This window comes from Pseudonaja textilis, chromosome 2, assembly GCF_049901715.1.
Source record: "Pseudonaja textilis isolate UNSWEBS1 chromosome 2, rPseTex1.2, whole genome shotgun sequence".
In the NCBI taxonomy this organism is placed as follows: domain Eukaryota; kingdom Metazoa; phylum Chordata; class Lepidosauria; order Squamata; family Elapidae; genus Pseudonaja; species Pseudonaja textilis.
The window spans coordinates 7,434,027-7,449,969 of record NC_141991.1 but is presented as its reverse complement, the minus strand read 5'-3'; the positions used below and the strand labels follow the sequence as shown (position 1 = coordinate 7,449,969).

The window sequence follows — 15,943 nt, the reverse complement described above, 5'->3', positions numbered from 1 at the left end:
CAAAACGGGCCTATCATCCTGAAAAGCCTTGCAGAGGCTTTTTCCAAGCCTCTGGGAGGCCGAAAAACCAACTCAAAAAATCAGCTGTGAGGCACGTGCATGTGCAGTGAGGTATGTTTGTCTGCAGTTTGCATGCCGGCACAAATTGTGGCATATGTGCCATAGGTCCCTTCCAACAAATTGTGGCATATGTGCCATAGGTCCCTTCCAACTTGTGGCATACATGCCATAGGTTCACCATCACGGGCCTATGGCTTGGGAGCAAAAAAGTGATATTATACCCATTGTGCAGGAGCAGAAGAAAGCTCCCTCAGTGCTGGAATTCATGCAGACAAATGCATTCCTGCACATCACCAATTTGTCTCCACTACCCCATCCTCAAAAGACTAACCCAGTGGCCAATCAGGAATACAGATGTGACCATGTGACATAAAACTACATTTCCCATGAAGCATTCCCTTAAGGGGACAGCCCTTAATTCCTAAGCTAAATATTTACTCCAGCCAGCACAGGATCCGGTCCCAGTCTGGTCTCTCTTCCTGTTCCCCTGCCTGCTCAATGTTAGCGATAGCAATATCACTTAAGACTTATATACTTCTTCATAGTGCTTTTACAGCCCTCTCTAAGCCGTTTACAAAATCAACATGTTTCCCCCAATGATCTGGCTCCTCATTTTACTCACCATGGAAGGATGGTTGCTGAATCTACCTCGACCCAGTCAGGATCGAACTGCTGACAGTCGGCAGCGTGCAATACTGCATTCTAACCACTGCGCCACCACCGCAGTAAGGCCACTGCAACCAGGGATCATGTTGCTGTTTGATTGGCAGCTATGTATGGCTGACAGCTGTATCACTTGGGGTGGGTGTGGACAGGAACTAGCAGGCTAGAGAAAGAACATGGGGGTTTATAGACTGTCCTGATAACACCCTGTACAGGTAGTCCCCGATTTACATTAATAAATAAAGCCTGCCCAGTGGTGGGATTCAAAAAATTTTGACTACCAGTTCTATAGGCGTGACTTGGTAGGCATGGCATGGCTTGGTGGGCGAGGCCGGGGAAGGATACTACAAAATCCCCATTCCTTCCCTGTCCCGCTAACCTGCTTTCCAGCTCTGTTCTGAGCAGGGCAACACAAGAAGATTCAGCCAATCAGCCGGGACTCGGGAGGCAGGGAATAAATGGGGGTGGAGCGTGGTATTTGCCAGTTCTCCGAACAACTCCAAATTTCCCCTACTGGTTCTCCAGAACTGGTCAGTACCTGCTGAATACCACCTGCTGGATACCAGCTCTCTCTTTTACAGAGTCAGACTATTTCCCCCAACAATCTGGTTTCTCATTTTACCCACCTCAGAAGGATGGAAGGATGGGTCAACCAGTGAGCCTGGTGAGATTCAATTTGCCAAATTGCAGGCAACTGGCTATCACCAGAATTGCACTCTTAACCACTGTGCTTTCGAGGCTCTAACGACTAAATCAAATGAATGTCTTGGGATTCTATACCATACAAGGCATATACAAACAGAGGAGAAGGCCAAAAAACCAAAAATCCTAAATTACATTAACGGAGGGATACAATCAAGATCAAGTGAGGTACTAATACCACTCTATAAAGCCTTAGTAAGACCACACCTAGAGTATTGCATCCAGTTTTGGTCACCACACTATAAAAAAGATGTTGAGATTCTAGCAAAAGGGCAGAAAAGAGCAACCAGGATGATTAGGGGACTGGAGACTAAAACATACAGATGGTTACAGGAACTGGGCTTGGCTAGTCTAGTAAAGAGAAGGACCAGGGGAGACATGATAGCAGTCTTCCAATATTTGAGGGTCTGCCACAGAGAGTAAGGAGGTCAAGCTATTTTCTAAAGCACCTGTAGGCCAGACAAGGAACAATGGATGGAAACCGCACAAGGAGAGATTTAACCTGGAAAAGAGGAGGAACTTTCTGACAGAACAATCAACCAATGAAACAGCTTGCCTTCAGAAGGTGTGGGAGTTTCATCATTGGAGGCTTTCAGTAAGAGATTGGACTGCCATTTGTCAGAAATGGTGTAAGGTCTCCTGCTTGGGCAGGGGTTGGATTAGAGCAGAGGTCACCAAGCGGTGCTCTGTGGACCATTGGTGGTCTGTGAGAAAATTTTGGTGGCCTGTTGTGCACCCAGCTAGAGGATCTGCTGCAGGATGACCCCTCCCAATCACTCCTTGCCTGACCTGAGAAGAGAGATTCGCTCCATATGGAGATTCTCTCCATATTCCACAGCGGGAGTGAAGCTTCATCTCTTGTTGGGTCTCGCGGGCGTTTCTTCTGGCCCTTGTTGGTGCTGCGCAACCGGGAGACACGCAACTTCCTCTCCACCCCAAAACACTGGCTGGCCCAGCTGAGAGAGATGAGAGTGAGACGGGAGAGAGAGATATGAAAGTGATGAGACAGATGAGAGTGAGAGAGATACAGAAATGAGATGAGAGCGAGCGATGAGAGAAAAAGAGATGAGAGATACTGAGATGAGAGCAATGACGAAGAGATGAGATACAGAGAGAGCGATGATGAGAGATACTGAGGAGAGATGTGAGAGAGATGAGAAAGAGCAATGAGATGAAAGAGATGAGAGCAATGAGTGAGCAATGAAAGAGATGAGAAAGATACTGAGAGATGACAAGTCCTACTAACTATCCCTCCATTTACTGCCTCTAGTGATCAGATGTATGGGTACTTGTCTGTAATAATCTATAGCTCTTCCAAGACCTTACAGTAATTTGGATCCACCATCTTATTACCTACATCTACTTTTTCTAGTAATGAGCAGGTTTATAGGCATTTGTCAATAATGATAGGGTAGGGTAGGATAGGACAGAACAAAGGTCAGCAACCCACAGCTCTAGTTGCATGTGGCTCTTTCATGCCACTGCTGTGGCTCTGTCACCAGTTGGTGCCAAAATTTTGAAAGGAACTTCCGGTTAGGGAGGGGAAAGCATGGCACGCCATGCCAGGAGACTCTATGGCAGGGGTCTCAAACTCGTGGCCCGCAGGACGATATCCTGTGGCCCCCACCGTGATATGAAAGTATAATATTAGTGCGGCCCGCAGGCGGAATGGACCTCTGAAGGAAGTCCCACCCGCCGTTCCTTGTCGTAGCTTCTTCTCCACCCTAAACTTTAACAAGTCCAAGCACAGGTCCAGACTTACTGATGATCATCTTCAAGCCATACTGAGGGTCTCAAGTGCCTCCTCTCTCAAGCCAAATGTGGCTCAATTATGTGAGAGGAAGCGTTGTCAAGTCTCTGGCAGCAAGGAGTAAGCTGGAGAAGCCATGTTCTGAGGAACTGTTCATGATCTTCATTCAATGTTCCATTCATGTGTTCAGGACAGTTCATGTATTGGAGAAATCATTAACTGTTGATGACATTTGAGGATATTTTTTTAACAATGTTTTTTGTGGAATCCCTTATGCGGCCCAGCCTCACCCAGACTCTGCCTCCAGCGGCCCCCAGGTAAATTGACTTTGAGACCCCTGCTCTATGGCAAGGGGCAGGTTTTCCACTTGGCTCCACAACTGATAGAGCTTTCGGTTAGGACAGGTAGAGGAAAAAGGATGCCATGCTAGGAAGAGACTCTATGATGGTGGGGGAAGCAGATTTCCAATCAGCAGAGAAAAAAGGACTCTGCACTAGTAGTAGTTTCTATGAAGGGGAAACCAGACTTCCAGTTGGCTCCAGAATTGAACAGGGGGCTTCCGCTTAGTAACTTTGTGAGGTACTTTGTGACTGTTTTAAGATTGCCAACACCTGGGACAGGATAATGGGAATGGGAGTAGAGCAGTGGCTCCCAACCTTTTTTGTCCCATGGCCCGGTACCGGCATCACAAAATGACCCACGGACCGGTACCGGCATCAGTACGCACGACCAAGGTAAGGCGAGCCGAGCGACTGGCCAGCCAGCTGTCCCCCGCTTCTCCCCGCCACCTTCAACTCCTCCTTTGTACCTTTGTCGATGGGCTTTTCGGGCTCTTTCTTAATCTCCGCCTAACGCAAGACTCCACCGCCATTGGGACGGCTCTTCGTTTGAAGCCGCCCCCCCCTCGACGAAACTAAGGCGCGAGGATTCCTTCAGCACCCAAACGCCGCTTTCCAACCGACGACCGACAAGCTCACCGGAAGCACTTTCTCAAGCGCCGTTGAAACCAGATGGCGGTGCCCACTTCTTTGCAGCCTGGTAAAAAATGATCCACAGACCGGTACCTGTCCAGGGCCCGGTGGTTGGGGACCACTGGAGTAGAGTACAACAGAACTGTCTCTAGTGCATAAGCTCACAGTGTACATATAAAAAGCAATGAATAGGTCATAGATCACAAATCATAGTAACAATCATTAATCATAAGTTACAAACAACTGACAAAATCCTAAGAAACCAATAGGAGAAGATAATTGGAAAGATGAGAAAAATGAGAAAAAATGAAAAATAAGGCAGTGCTGTGGAAATAAAGTGTGATGGCATGGGGGAGGAAGGACAAAATTATCTTTCTGTCTCAATGTTTTGGTATGCAATGCCCTATAGCAGCATCCTGGGGGGCAGGGGGGGAATAAAATTGATTATGTCCAGGATGTGAGAAGCCTACAGGTATTTTCTCAGCTCTCTTTCTAGTTCATGCAGTGTACAGATCCTCAATGGAAGGCAGGCTGGTTGTCATTGCTTTTTCTGCACTCCTAACTGTCCACTGAAGTCTGTACCTGTCCTGGCCAAACCAGACAATTCATGAGGGACAAACGACAGACTCAATTAGTTGTAACTCTTCCAAGAACTTTCAGTTGATCTCACCCACCATCTTAAATCTTATAAAATGAAATGGAAAGATATATCCATCCATCCAATTTCTTAACCACCCATCTCCCTGATAGAGGGATATGGGGCGATAATTCCTCGTCTTCCTTCCTTCAGCCATATCAGTTCATTTTAGCCCACAATCCACTTTCATGACACTCCTTGTACGAAAAAGGACAAATTCCTTTTGTGTCCAATTGCACTTGGCCCATAAAGAGGATTTCTGTACGGGGATCATAACCTCAGAACTGGGATCTCCGAAGTTCTTTCTGTCAGGATTGAGGCAGTTACTCCAATTAAAACATGAGTCTCAAGTCAAACTTCCAAAACTTCAAAAGGATTTATTGTGAGTTAACATGTCCGGCACTGCCTGAGTGTAGCCGACTCTGAAACACATCATTCATTGTCACTCTTGACCCTGCTTTTCCCCCATCCCAAGTGTATCATAATTCATATTTTCCAATGAGACACATCATAGCCAAGAGACATCAATTATGTTCCCCAGTTAGAATTTTGCACGGCAGAAACTTCAATCACCTAGTTACTATCTTTGAAAACTATTTATGGACTGCAATTTCGGTTTCAAGCTTCCACACTCCTCCCCACCCCTGTTGGCAACTCTAAAAAGACCACAGAAATATTTTATGAGTTGACACTTTCCACAGTCCGTACATTCATATGCTTTCTCCTGTGTGGATCCTTCTATGGGAAGTCACAGAACTACTCTTTCTAAAGCTCCTTCCACATTCCACACAGTGGTACGGTTTCTCCCCCGTGTGGATCCTTTTATGAGAATTAAGGGAACTGCTTACAGTGAAGCTCTTTCCACAGTCCGTACATTTGTATGGCTTCTCCCCCGTGTGAGTCCTTTTATGGGATGTAAGGGAACTGTTTACCCTAAAACTCTTCCCGCAATCCAGACATTGGTATGGCTTCTCTCCGGTGTGGATCCTTTTATGGGAAGTGAGATAACTTGCATCACTGAATCTCTTCCCGCACTCCAGGCACTGATACGGTTTCTCCCCTGTGTGGACCCTCTGATGGCAAGTAAGCCCACTTTTGCGACAGAAGCACTTCCCGCACTCCGTACATGGATAGGGTTTCTCCCCTCTGTGGCTTCTCCTGTGGGAACTCAGGTAACTGCTCTGACTGAAGCACTTCCCACACTTCACGCATTGATAGGGTTTCTCTCCTCGGTGGATCCTCATATGGGATGTCAGGGAACAGCTCACACTAAAACTCTTCCCACACTCCATACATTTATAGGGCTTCTCTCCGGTGTGGATCCTTTTATGGGAAGTGAGGTGACTTATTTCACTGAAGTGCTTCCCGCACTCCAGGCACTGATACGGTTTCTCCCCTGTGTGGATCCTCTTATGGGAGGCAAGGTGGCTTCTCTGAGAGAAGCACTTCCCACACTCCGTACATTGATAGGGTTTCTCCCCGCTGTGGATTCTCCTGTGGGAAGTCAGGTAACTTCTCCTAATGAAGCTCTTTCCACACTCCGTGCAGGCATGTGGTTTCTCTCCTCGGTGGATCCTTACATGAGTCATAAGCTGACTTTTCTGATGGAAGCTCTTTCCGCAATCCATGCATTGATATGGATTCTCCGGGACGTGACTCTTTTGATGGTTACTGAGATGGCTACTGTGGCTGAAGGTCTCATCACATTCCACACCTTTATATAATTTTCCCCCAAACAATATATTTTGATTTAAAATAAGAGGAAAGGCCCATTCCCTATTTTCAGGTTGTGTCTCAACAGGATGCTTTCTGCAATTTCCACACAATCCTGATTCCTCCTTCAATATTTTTCCACACCCTGGACACATTCCGGTTTCTTGGTGATTTTTTTCAGCCAGGAGCACATTCTCATCTGCCTGATGAAAAGCGAGGGCTGTAACTGGCTCTCCATTTAGCTGGTTTTCCTCAGGACTTTGAACTCCCCGTTGACATTGGAACATCATTTCTCCAATTTCATTTTTGAGTATTGGCAAGTTCTCTACCATCTCCTTCTTAGAATCCTCTTTCTCCCACCGTTCACCTGATTGAAACAAAAAAGAAAGAAACAAAGAGGTGAGTTTCATGAGATGCTCTAGGCCCAAGCTAAGGTACCCTCAGGGATCATGCTCTATTGTCACATCCTATATTTGAACATTACATGTAATTCTCAACTTATGAGCCATGGTGGCACAATGGTTAGAATGCAGTATTGCAAGCTAACTCTGCTGACTGCCAGAAGTTCGATTCTGGCCAGCTCAAAGTCAAACGAGCAGGATGGGGCCAGCCAGTGGTGGGATTTGCCAGTTCAGTGAACTGCGCTGAATCTTAACAACCAGTTCACTTGAACCGATGCGAACCGGCAGCAGCTCCCTCTGAGCTTGACTCCCTAGTCTTTGTGGCAAACCCTCAAATATTGGAACATTACTATCGTATCAGCCCTCATCTTTCTTTTTATTCATTCAACTAGACATACCCAATTCCAGCATGTTTTAGCCTCCAGTTCCCTACCCATCTTTATTGTTCTTCTCTGCAGTCTTTCTAGAGTCTCAACATTATTTTATATCACGGTGACCAAAACTGGATGCAGTATTCTAAGCGTGGTCTTATCAAGGCATTATAAAGTGGTATTAACACTTCATGTGATGCATGGAATTCGGACCTATTAGGGTTTCTGAATTTGAGAAAAATGGAAGGCACTCCCTACCCAAAAGAGAAACTCAATAAGGGCTGTGTGTGTATGTGTGTGTGTGTGTGTGTGTGTGTGTTTGCTCCCTTCTATTGAGAAGAAACAGCATGAAGAGTTTTAGCCCTGCCTGCCGGATCTGGTGAGGGTTTCGATGCTGTTAAGGGCATTCACTGTAGGAAAGGAACAAACCAGCATTTTCTCAAAAACAGGTAAGCTGGTTATGTCTGACCAGAAAAGTAGAAAAAGAACTCTTACCTAGGCAGGTAATGTTCCTTGTATTTTCCAACATGATCTCCCTGTACAGCAATTTTTGGTCAGGATTCAGCAGGGCCCACTCCTCTTCCGAAAAAAATACGGCTATATCTTCAAATGACATACGATTCTGAAATTTTTTAAAAAAGAAAAACCCATCCCTCTTAATGTAAAGTTCCAAGTTGAGGTCGTAGGTTGAGGATTACCTGTACCATCTGAAAATCACCCAAGGTCACTCTTGAGAGTGAAGTGGGTGGTATCTAATCTAATTATTTATACAAATAAATAATTATAGCTCCCAGTTCATGCAGGAGGCCCTTTACCATTTCAGAGAACTGGTTGTCCAGTCTCTTCTTAAAAACCTCCAGCAATGGAGCTCCCACACAATCTAAAGAAAAGCTATTCCACTAGTTAATTTTCCTCACTGTTAAGGAAATTCCTCCTTAGTTCTAGATCAGCCGTCTCCAACTTTGGCAACTTTAAGACTTATGCACTTCAACTCCCAGAATTCCTCAGCCAGCTTTCCTGGCTGAGGAATTCTGGGAGTTGAAGTCCACAAGTCTTAAAGTTGCTCAGGTTGGAGACCCCTGTTCTAGATTGCTTCTCTCCTTGGTTAGTTTCCATTCATTGCTTCTTGTCCTGCCCTCAGGTGCTTTGTACAACCGCTCCTTTAGATATTGGAACACTGCTATCATGTCACCCCAAGTCCTTCTTTACATTAAACTAGACATACCCAATTCCTGCAACCATTCTTCATATATTTTAGCCTCTAGTCCTCTAATTGTCTTCATTGCTCTTCTCTGTACTCTTTCCAGAGTCTCAACATCTTTTTTATATTGCAGTGATCAAAACTGGATTCAATATTCCAAGTTGTAGGTCTTACCAAGGCATTATAAAGTGGTACTAACACTTTAAGGGAGCTTGATCCCTCCTACCTGAGTTGGAATGACCACAGCAGTTTCAGTTCCACCACAAAGCAGAGGCGTTTTTGCAGGAAACCGCAGGGTTGCTCCATTTCCTAAGAGGACAAAAATGGAGGAAGGCATTTTGAAAACATTCCTACTGCATTCTTGAGGAAAATTATACCCCCCAAAATAAAAGGAGCATTTTTTTCACACCAGTGAGGCTGCAAGGAAGTAATATCAATAGCACCTCGACTTATATACCACTTCATAGTATTTTACAGCCCTTACTAAGCAGGTTAAAGAGTCAGCATATTGCCCACCAATAATCTTCCCCAACAGTTTTATGTTGCACACTGAGCATCATGCGAAGCAAGTTAGATGTCAACTCATTTAGATGTCAACTCAAATATTTCTATGGTCTTTTTAGAGTTGCCAACAGAAAGGGAGGGGGGAGCTGTGTGGCAGCTTGGAAACCGAAAGTGCAGTCCATAAATAGTTTTCAAAGAAAGTAACTAGGTGACTGACCTTTCTGCCAAGCAAAATTCTAACTGGAGAGCATGACTGATGACTCTTGGCTATGGATGTGTCCCATTGGAGAATATGAATTATGATACACCCGGGGGACAGGGGGGAAACCAGGGTCAAGGGTGACAGTGAATGATGTGTCTCAGAGTTGGCTACACCCAGGCAGTTCCGGACATTTAAACTCCCACTAAATCCTTTTGAAGTTTTGGAAGTTTGGCTCGAGACTCAGGATATAATTGGGGTAACTGCCGGAATCCTGACAATAGAACTGTACATGGTATGAACAAGCCAAGGTCAAAAATATTAATTCCAAGTTCCATATTGGGGAGTGGGATGATAGGGAACACCAGAGGGATAGTAAAAAATAAAGATCTGGGTGTAATCTGTATCCACCTAGGATCCAGGAGGAATAAGAACAAGGAAAACCTATACCGTTTAATGTTTGAAGTTACAACAGCAGGTAAAAATAATGATGATCATTATTCACACTTACGACTGTTGCACTATCCTATGGTCATGTGATCAAAATTCAGATGCTCGGCAACTGCCATGTATTTATGACATTCAACAGTGTCCTGGGATCATGCGACTTTCCAACAAGCAAAGCCAACGGGGAAGCCAGATCCCCTTGACAACCATGTTGCTAACTTAAAAACGAAGTAATTCACTTCCCAACTGTCGCAAAGTTGCTTTTTCAAGAGGCAGCTGCAATTTTGGGACAACTATTACCTGGGTGACTGAGAGTCTCCATGGACACTTAACAACGGTGGCCAGGAAAGTCATAAAATGAGGCAAAACTCGCTTAACAACTGCCTTGCTTAGAAATGTAGGGTGCAACTGTGGTGTGAGCAATAGCACTACCAATAGCACTTAATACTTATCTACTGCTTCATAGTGCTTTGGTAGCCCTCTCTAAGTGGTTTAGAATCAGCAACTTTGCCCCCCAACAACCTGGGTCCTCATTTTACGCACCTCGGAAGGTGGAAGGCTGAGTCAACCTTGAGCTGCTCAGGATTGAACTGCAGACAGTGGGCAGAATTAGCCTGCAATACTGCATTCTAACCACTGTGTCACCTTCGCAATAAAGATGCATATACTGATCTAGGGATGCGAGACTGTGGCCAGAGGCCCAACCTCTCTGATTAATGAGTAATAGGTGATGAGGAGTGAAATAGAGAGGCTAAAGAGTTAGGCTTGGAGGTACTTTACTGGTCATGAGAGGGAAGGGCTCCTGTTAATCCACGAAAGGCCCCGTGAAGATATGAAGAATTAAGGTTCCTTAAAGTCTGGACTTAAGAGTCTACTGAAATAGGGAGAGATTTTAAGATCGTCTCTTGCATTCGCTTTTTTCCCAGGATTTCATGGAATTGGGCAGCTGAGGAACATTACGATTTCCATTAGACGGGACTTATACTCTTGCCTTATATTTGGAGCTGTGGTGGCATGGTGGTTACAAATTATTGCAGGCTAACTCTACCCACAAGCAAGAATTCGATCCTGCCTCCTCATTTTACCGACCTCTAAAGGATGGAAGGCTGAGTCAACCTTGAGCCGGTGAGGATTTTCCCAGGACTTCAAGAAAGTGGGCAGGTGCTGAACGGTATGATTTCCATTAGACGGGACTTACAATCTTGCCTTATCCGATTCATTTGGTGGCGTGGTGGTTCAATTTTTTTTCCAGACTAACTCTGCCCGCAGCCAGGAGTTCGATCCTCACCGGCTCAAGGTTGACTCAGCCATCCATCCTTCCGAGGTGGGTAAAACGAGGACCCAGATTGTTGGGGGCAATAGGCTGACTCTATAAACTGCTTAGAGAGGGCTGTAAAGCACTATAAAGCGGTATATAAGTCCAAGTGCTCCCAATTGCTGTTGCTATGGGGGAGTTTGGTGTGAGTTGATTGGCTGGATCAGGGTGCTCAATGTCTCATTGGGAGAGATGATGTTACATGCCTTGAAAGGGGGAATCTCTGCCTGGGAATGCTAGCAGCTCAAAGGGGCCTTTGGTGGTTAAGGATTTGCTTATTGGGACCCTGGAGAAACATTGGACTAAGCTTCCAAGCTGAACCAAAGTGTTCAATCAATGAATAACATATGTTTCTTTTCAGTTGCATCCTGTTACGGTTCCTTGTAGAGTACAGCAATATAAACATTTAACAAATGAAGAACCTAATTTATTACCTTCGGATGTGATCTGAGCTGGATCCTCTTGGGAGATCCCTCCAATGGCCAGTTCCTGAGAGGGAGATGCCACGTCTCTTTGTGCTCCGGGATTTTTTGCACCCACTTCCATGAAGGGATCCTGAACCTGTCCAAAGAAAAAGAGGGAAGAGGATTTTAAGGTCCACTGCAACCAGGTTCTCTCTAAAAAGAGAGGGCTTCTCACATACAGGTAGAATAGAACAACATTGGAAGGGACCTTGGAGGTCTTCTAGTCCAACCCCTGCTCAGGCAGGAAACCCTACATCATTTCAAATGGTTACCCAACCTCTCCTTAAAAACTTCCCGTGTTGGAGCATTCACAACTTCTGGAGGCAAATCGTTCCACTGATTAATTGTTCTCACAATCAGGAAATTTCTCCCTAGTTCTAAGTTGCCTCTCTCCTTGATTAGCTTCCACCCATTGCTTCTTATCCTGCCCTCAACTGCTTTGGAGAATAGCTCGTCTCCCTCTTCTTTGTGGCAGCCCCTAAGATGTTGGAAGAGTGCTATCATGTCACCCGTAGTCCTTTTCATTAAACTTGACACACCCAGTTCACCACTGAAGCTTCTCAACCCCGTCAGGGACCGCTGGAGCCTTCCCTGCCAAGCAGCTGATTGGCGGTTGGATCAGCCTCCTGGAATACCGCCAATCAGTTGTTCCAGGCAGCGGCAAGTGGTTGAGACGATCCCCGCCGCCAGGAACAGCTGATCAGCAGTATTATGAGAAGCTAGGTGTGTCTTAAGTTCTGGAGCATCTTATAGTGCAAAAATTATGGTATATACCACTTCACAGGGCTTTTACAGCCCTCTCTAAGTGGTTTACAGAGTCAACATCTTGCCTCCCAACAATATGGGTTCTCATTTGACCGACCTCAGAAGGATGGAAGGCTGAGTCAACCTTCATAACTGTTGTAAGTCATTTTTTTCCAATGCTGTTGTAACTTTGGATGGTCACTAAGTGAACTGTTGCTAAGTCGAGGATTAGTGGTGCAATGTTTTCTTGTCTCACCTGCATTTCTGCCAGCTTCTTTTCCTCTACTTGGCTCAGGAGGAAGCCTTCTGCGAGGGCCACCGCCTGGGAACTGGTCTCTGCTCCACACTCCCGCACCCACCTCTCCATCTCTGAAGGCAGGATGGCCAGGAACTGCTCCAGGACCACCAAGTCCAACATCTGAGTTTTCGTGTGTTTCTCTGGTTTCAGCCATCGACGATAAAGATGGTGTAACCGACTGCAAAGTTCTCGGGGTGCCTCGGTTTCTTTGTAGAACTCCTGGCAAAGTTGATGTTTTCCAGCCCATCTGATGGTTCTTCCTTCCAGGACGTTGTCCTTCCTCGTTCTTCTCCAGAACTTCTCAGTAGACCCATGCAAAGCAACATGGGATCCGTTTCCTTCTGGGTCTTGTGACGTGGTTTTTGGGGTGTACTGAGAGACTGGTTCACACCCGTCCGAAGTCTGTCCTGGATTTGCAAAAGGACTTTCGGTCAATGGAGCAGAATGGCAAGAAGAGGCACTGTGAGCCATTTTGGGAGATGTGGAACTTTGAGCCTCCAACGATAAGAATCCTTCCAGCCAAAAAAATAAAAATGCTTTCCGGTTTCAAGCTAAGGGAAAGGAACAAAAGGAAAGAAAAAGTCAGGAAAAAAGAGAGCTGCCTTCGTAGACTTCGATAGGATGTCCTTGTCCAAATACATTGAAGGGAAGACTGAGAAGACGGTGTGTCAACTCATAAAACATTCCTATGCTTGTTTTAGTAGTTGCCAAAAAAGGGGGGGGAAGGAAGGAAATCAGGAAGAGCAGTTGAAAACAAAAGTATATTCTAACTCTTATCTTTAAAAGATTGTAACTAAGCTACCAGAGCTTTTGCCCTGAATATATTTAATTGGAGAACATGAATGATGACACCCAGCCCACACACCGTGCTATATCCATGATAGCAAACCTATGGCACGCAGAGCCATTTTGCTGGCACACAAACCGCAGGCAAACTTACCATACTGCGCATGCGCGCGCCTCACAACTGATTTTTTCAGCTGATTTGAGGCCTTTTTCGGCCTGTCAGAGGCTTAAAAAAACTTTCTGCAGGCTTTTCAGGATAAATAATAGGCCCGCTTTTGTCACTTCCTGTAATACTGGAAGTGACAAAACAGGTCTATTATTCATCCTGAAAAGCCTGCAGGTTTTTGCCTCCGGGAGGCGAAAAGGCTCTCAAATCAGCTGAAAAATCAGCTGTGAGGCGCAGTGCAGGTAAGGGGACGACGGGAGGGGGGAGATTGTGTGCGTATGGACAGGTGTCATGGGGGAGCGCACGCATTGCCTTCTGGGTGCTGGCACGCGAGCCCAAAAAGGTTAGCCACCACTATGCTATACCATAGTTTATGAGACACCCAAGGGGAGGGGGGAAACAGGGTCACAGGTGACTGTAAATTACATATGCCAGAGATGGCTTCATACGGGGCAGTGCCAGAATCCTGTGAAATTTTCTGAAGGTTGGTTCGGGAATCATGATTCAATTAGGGCGATTGCTGGAATCCCGACACACTGCTCTTAAAAAGCACATGCAAACAAAACACACACAATCGCTTTTCAAAAAGGAAGTACAGGTAGGTCACGGTTTACGACCACAATTGCGTCCAAAAAACCCCCTCCGTTGCTAAGGAAGACAGTTTTGCCCCACTTTGCGACCTTGCTTGCCGCAGTGCTTAAGTGAATCACTGCCCTTTGTTTTATGTCAGTTACACAGTCGTTAAGTGAATCTGGCGTCCCTCCATTGACTTTGCTTGTCGGAAGGTGGCAAAAGGGGATCGGGTGTGACCCAGGGACTCTGCAGCTGTCACGAATACATGCCAGTTGTCAAGCATTTTTCTTTTGGGGGGGGGGGGCTGTTGTAACGATGAACAGTCACTATAACAAATGGTTGTAATTCGAGGAGGATTACTTGTATTTCTTAGGACAAGCAAAAATGTCATCTGTGCTGGAGAGGTTTTCTTTACTTCAGCACCCGGGTAACTTTGCAAAGGGCAGATAATTCCCAGAGCTTCCAAGCTGGAGATACCTCCAATGCTGGCACTTAGCTTGGATCCTGGGGCGTGGGGAGGGGGACACATCCTAAACCCCTCTGGCTTTTTTCCTCCAGCACCTTCACCCCCAAACCCCTCTGGCTTTCTTTCCAGCACCCCCAAATGAAGGCTTTTGGATAGGAAAAACCATGGACAGCCACTTCTGGGGGATGGGATTGTCTTCCTTTCTCCGGGGCAGGCTCTCCACCCGCCAGGAGCCCTTCCCCTCCCCAGGGTGGGAAAGGGGGTCGTGGGGTGGGGATAGAAGGGGAGCAGTCCCAAGGAGCTCTGCCTGGATCTCCTCCCTTCCCCCCAGCCTTTTATTCGGGGGGAGGGGGTCATAAAAGCATCCAAATCTAAAAGACCCCCAACCTTAAGGAGGAGGAGGGGAAGGAGGATCTGGAGAAGAATCGCCTCACCTGGAACCCTCAATGGGTTGCAAGGGATCCTCCGGCGCCCCGCCCCCCGCTCCAGGCTCCACCCACCCCGCCCGGGATTCCAAGCTCCTCCCGCTTCGCAACGGCTCTCGCTTCCACCGTTGGAGAGCCGGTTCGCGCCTGCGCACTCTTCTGCAGGCCCATCTAAAGGGTTAAAGGAGAATCCCAGCTCCAAAGGCTCCTCCCACCCCGCCCAGGATTCCAAGCTCCGCCCCGCTTCACAGCAGCTCCTGCTTCCAACCGTTGGTTCGCGCCTGCGCAACTCTTCTGCAGGGCATCTAAAGGGTTAAAGTAGAATTCCCAGCTCCAAAGGCTCCTCCCAATCGATTCGGGATTCCAAGCTCCGCCCGCTTCGCAACGGCTCTCGCTTCCACCGTTGGAGAGCCGGTTCGCGCCTGCGCACTCTTCCGCTGGCCATCTAAAGGGTTAAAGGAGCATCCCAGCTCCAAAGGCTCCTCCCACCCCGCCCGGGATTCCAAGCTCCACCCACCGCACCTGGAGAAGGACGCGCCCTCCGCCCTCCTCTCCTAGCTCCGCCCTCGCCAGTAATTAAGCCTTACCGTCCCCAGCTCCAGGCTCTTCCCAGCCACCTGTATTTCCGAGCTCTCCACTCGGGAAAGGACGCGCGCTCCGCCCTCCTCCTTAAGGAATTGAAGAGCAGAATCGCGCCTGCACATTCTTCTGCAGGTAATCTTAAGAGAAAAAACTCATTGTTCCTAGAGAGGCCATTCGAATGATGCCCCCCCCCCTCCATCGATGGGAAGCATAGCGCTCGCTGCTTGCTGGGCAGCGCCACCTGGTGGATCCCGCCCACCAGTTGGGCCAAGTGAGCGACTCGCTGCCCCGTTTTATTTGCATCCCGTCCGCGATCGTTTTTATATTATTTTTTATTTATTTTATGTCAAGCGATTATAAGATAACAGGTGTAAGTATAAACATAGTTATGAATGCATGAAATGGATACATATAAGAAAAATAAATGAAACAATAGGACAGGTACGGTAGGCACGTTGTGCGCTTATGCACGCCCCCTACAGGCCTCTTAGGAAAGAGGTGAGAT

General features: G+C 46.8%; 1 protein-coding gene across 2 annotated transcripts; it reads right to left on the bottom strand.

The window, feature by feature from the left end:
* Window positions 1-5,140: 5,140 nt before the first annotated feature.
* On the bottom strand, window positions 5,141-15,548 carry LOC113454108 (uncharacterized). Of its 2 annotated transcripts, none has more exons than XM_087927940.1 (6): window positions 15,474-15,548; window positions 12,399-12,991; window positions 11,369-11,495; window positions 8,696-8,778; window positions 7,764-7,890; window positions 5,141-6,863 (listed from the first exon to the last, which is right to left on the bottom strand). In XM_087927940.1, exons 2-6 carry the CDS (start codon window positions 12,909-12,911, stop codon window positions 5,494-5,496), a joined length of 2,220 nt encoding a protein of 739 aa, XP_087784066.1. In that variant the 5' UTR covers window positions 12,912-12,991; window positions 15,474-15,548; the 3' UTR covers window positions 5,141-5,493. The 2 variants fall into 2 exon arrangements, with proteins under 2 accessions (XP_087784066.1, XP_087784065.1); XM_087927939.1 differs by lacking the exon at window positions 15,474-15,548 and adding an exon at window positions 14,866-14,914.
* Between the last annotated feature and the right edge of the window lie 395 nt (window positions 15,549-15,943).

Bases quoted from the DNA above. Each gene is read 5' to 3' on its own strand.
- LOC113454108 (XM_087927940.1), bottom strand. From the start codon at position 12,911: ATGGCTCACAGTGCCTCTTCTTGCCATTCTGCTCCATTGACCGAAAGT. The intron at 11,496-12,398 runs GTGAGACAAGAA...TTCTTTGGACAG, and splicing joins AGAAGCTGGCAGAAATGCAG to GTTCAGGATCCCTTCATGGA. The intron at 6,864-7,763 runs GTAAGAGTTCTT...TGTTTCAATCAG, and splicing joins AAGGAACATTACCTGCCTAG to GTGAACGGTGGGAGAAAGAG.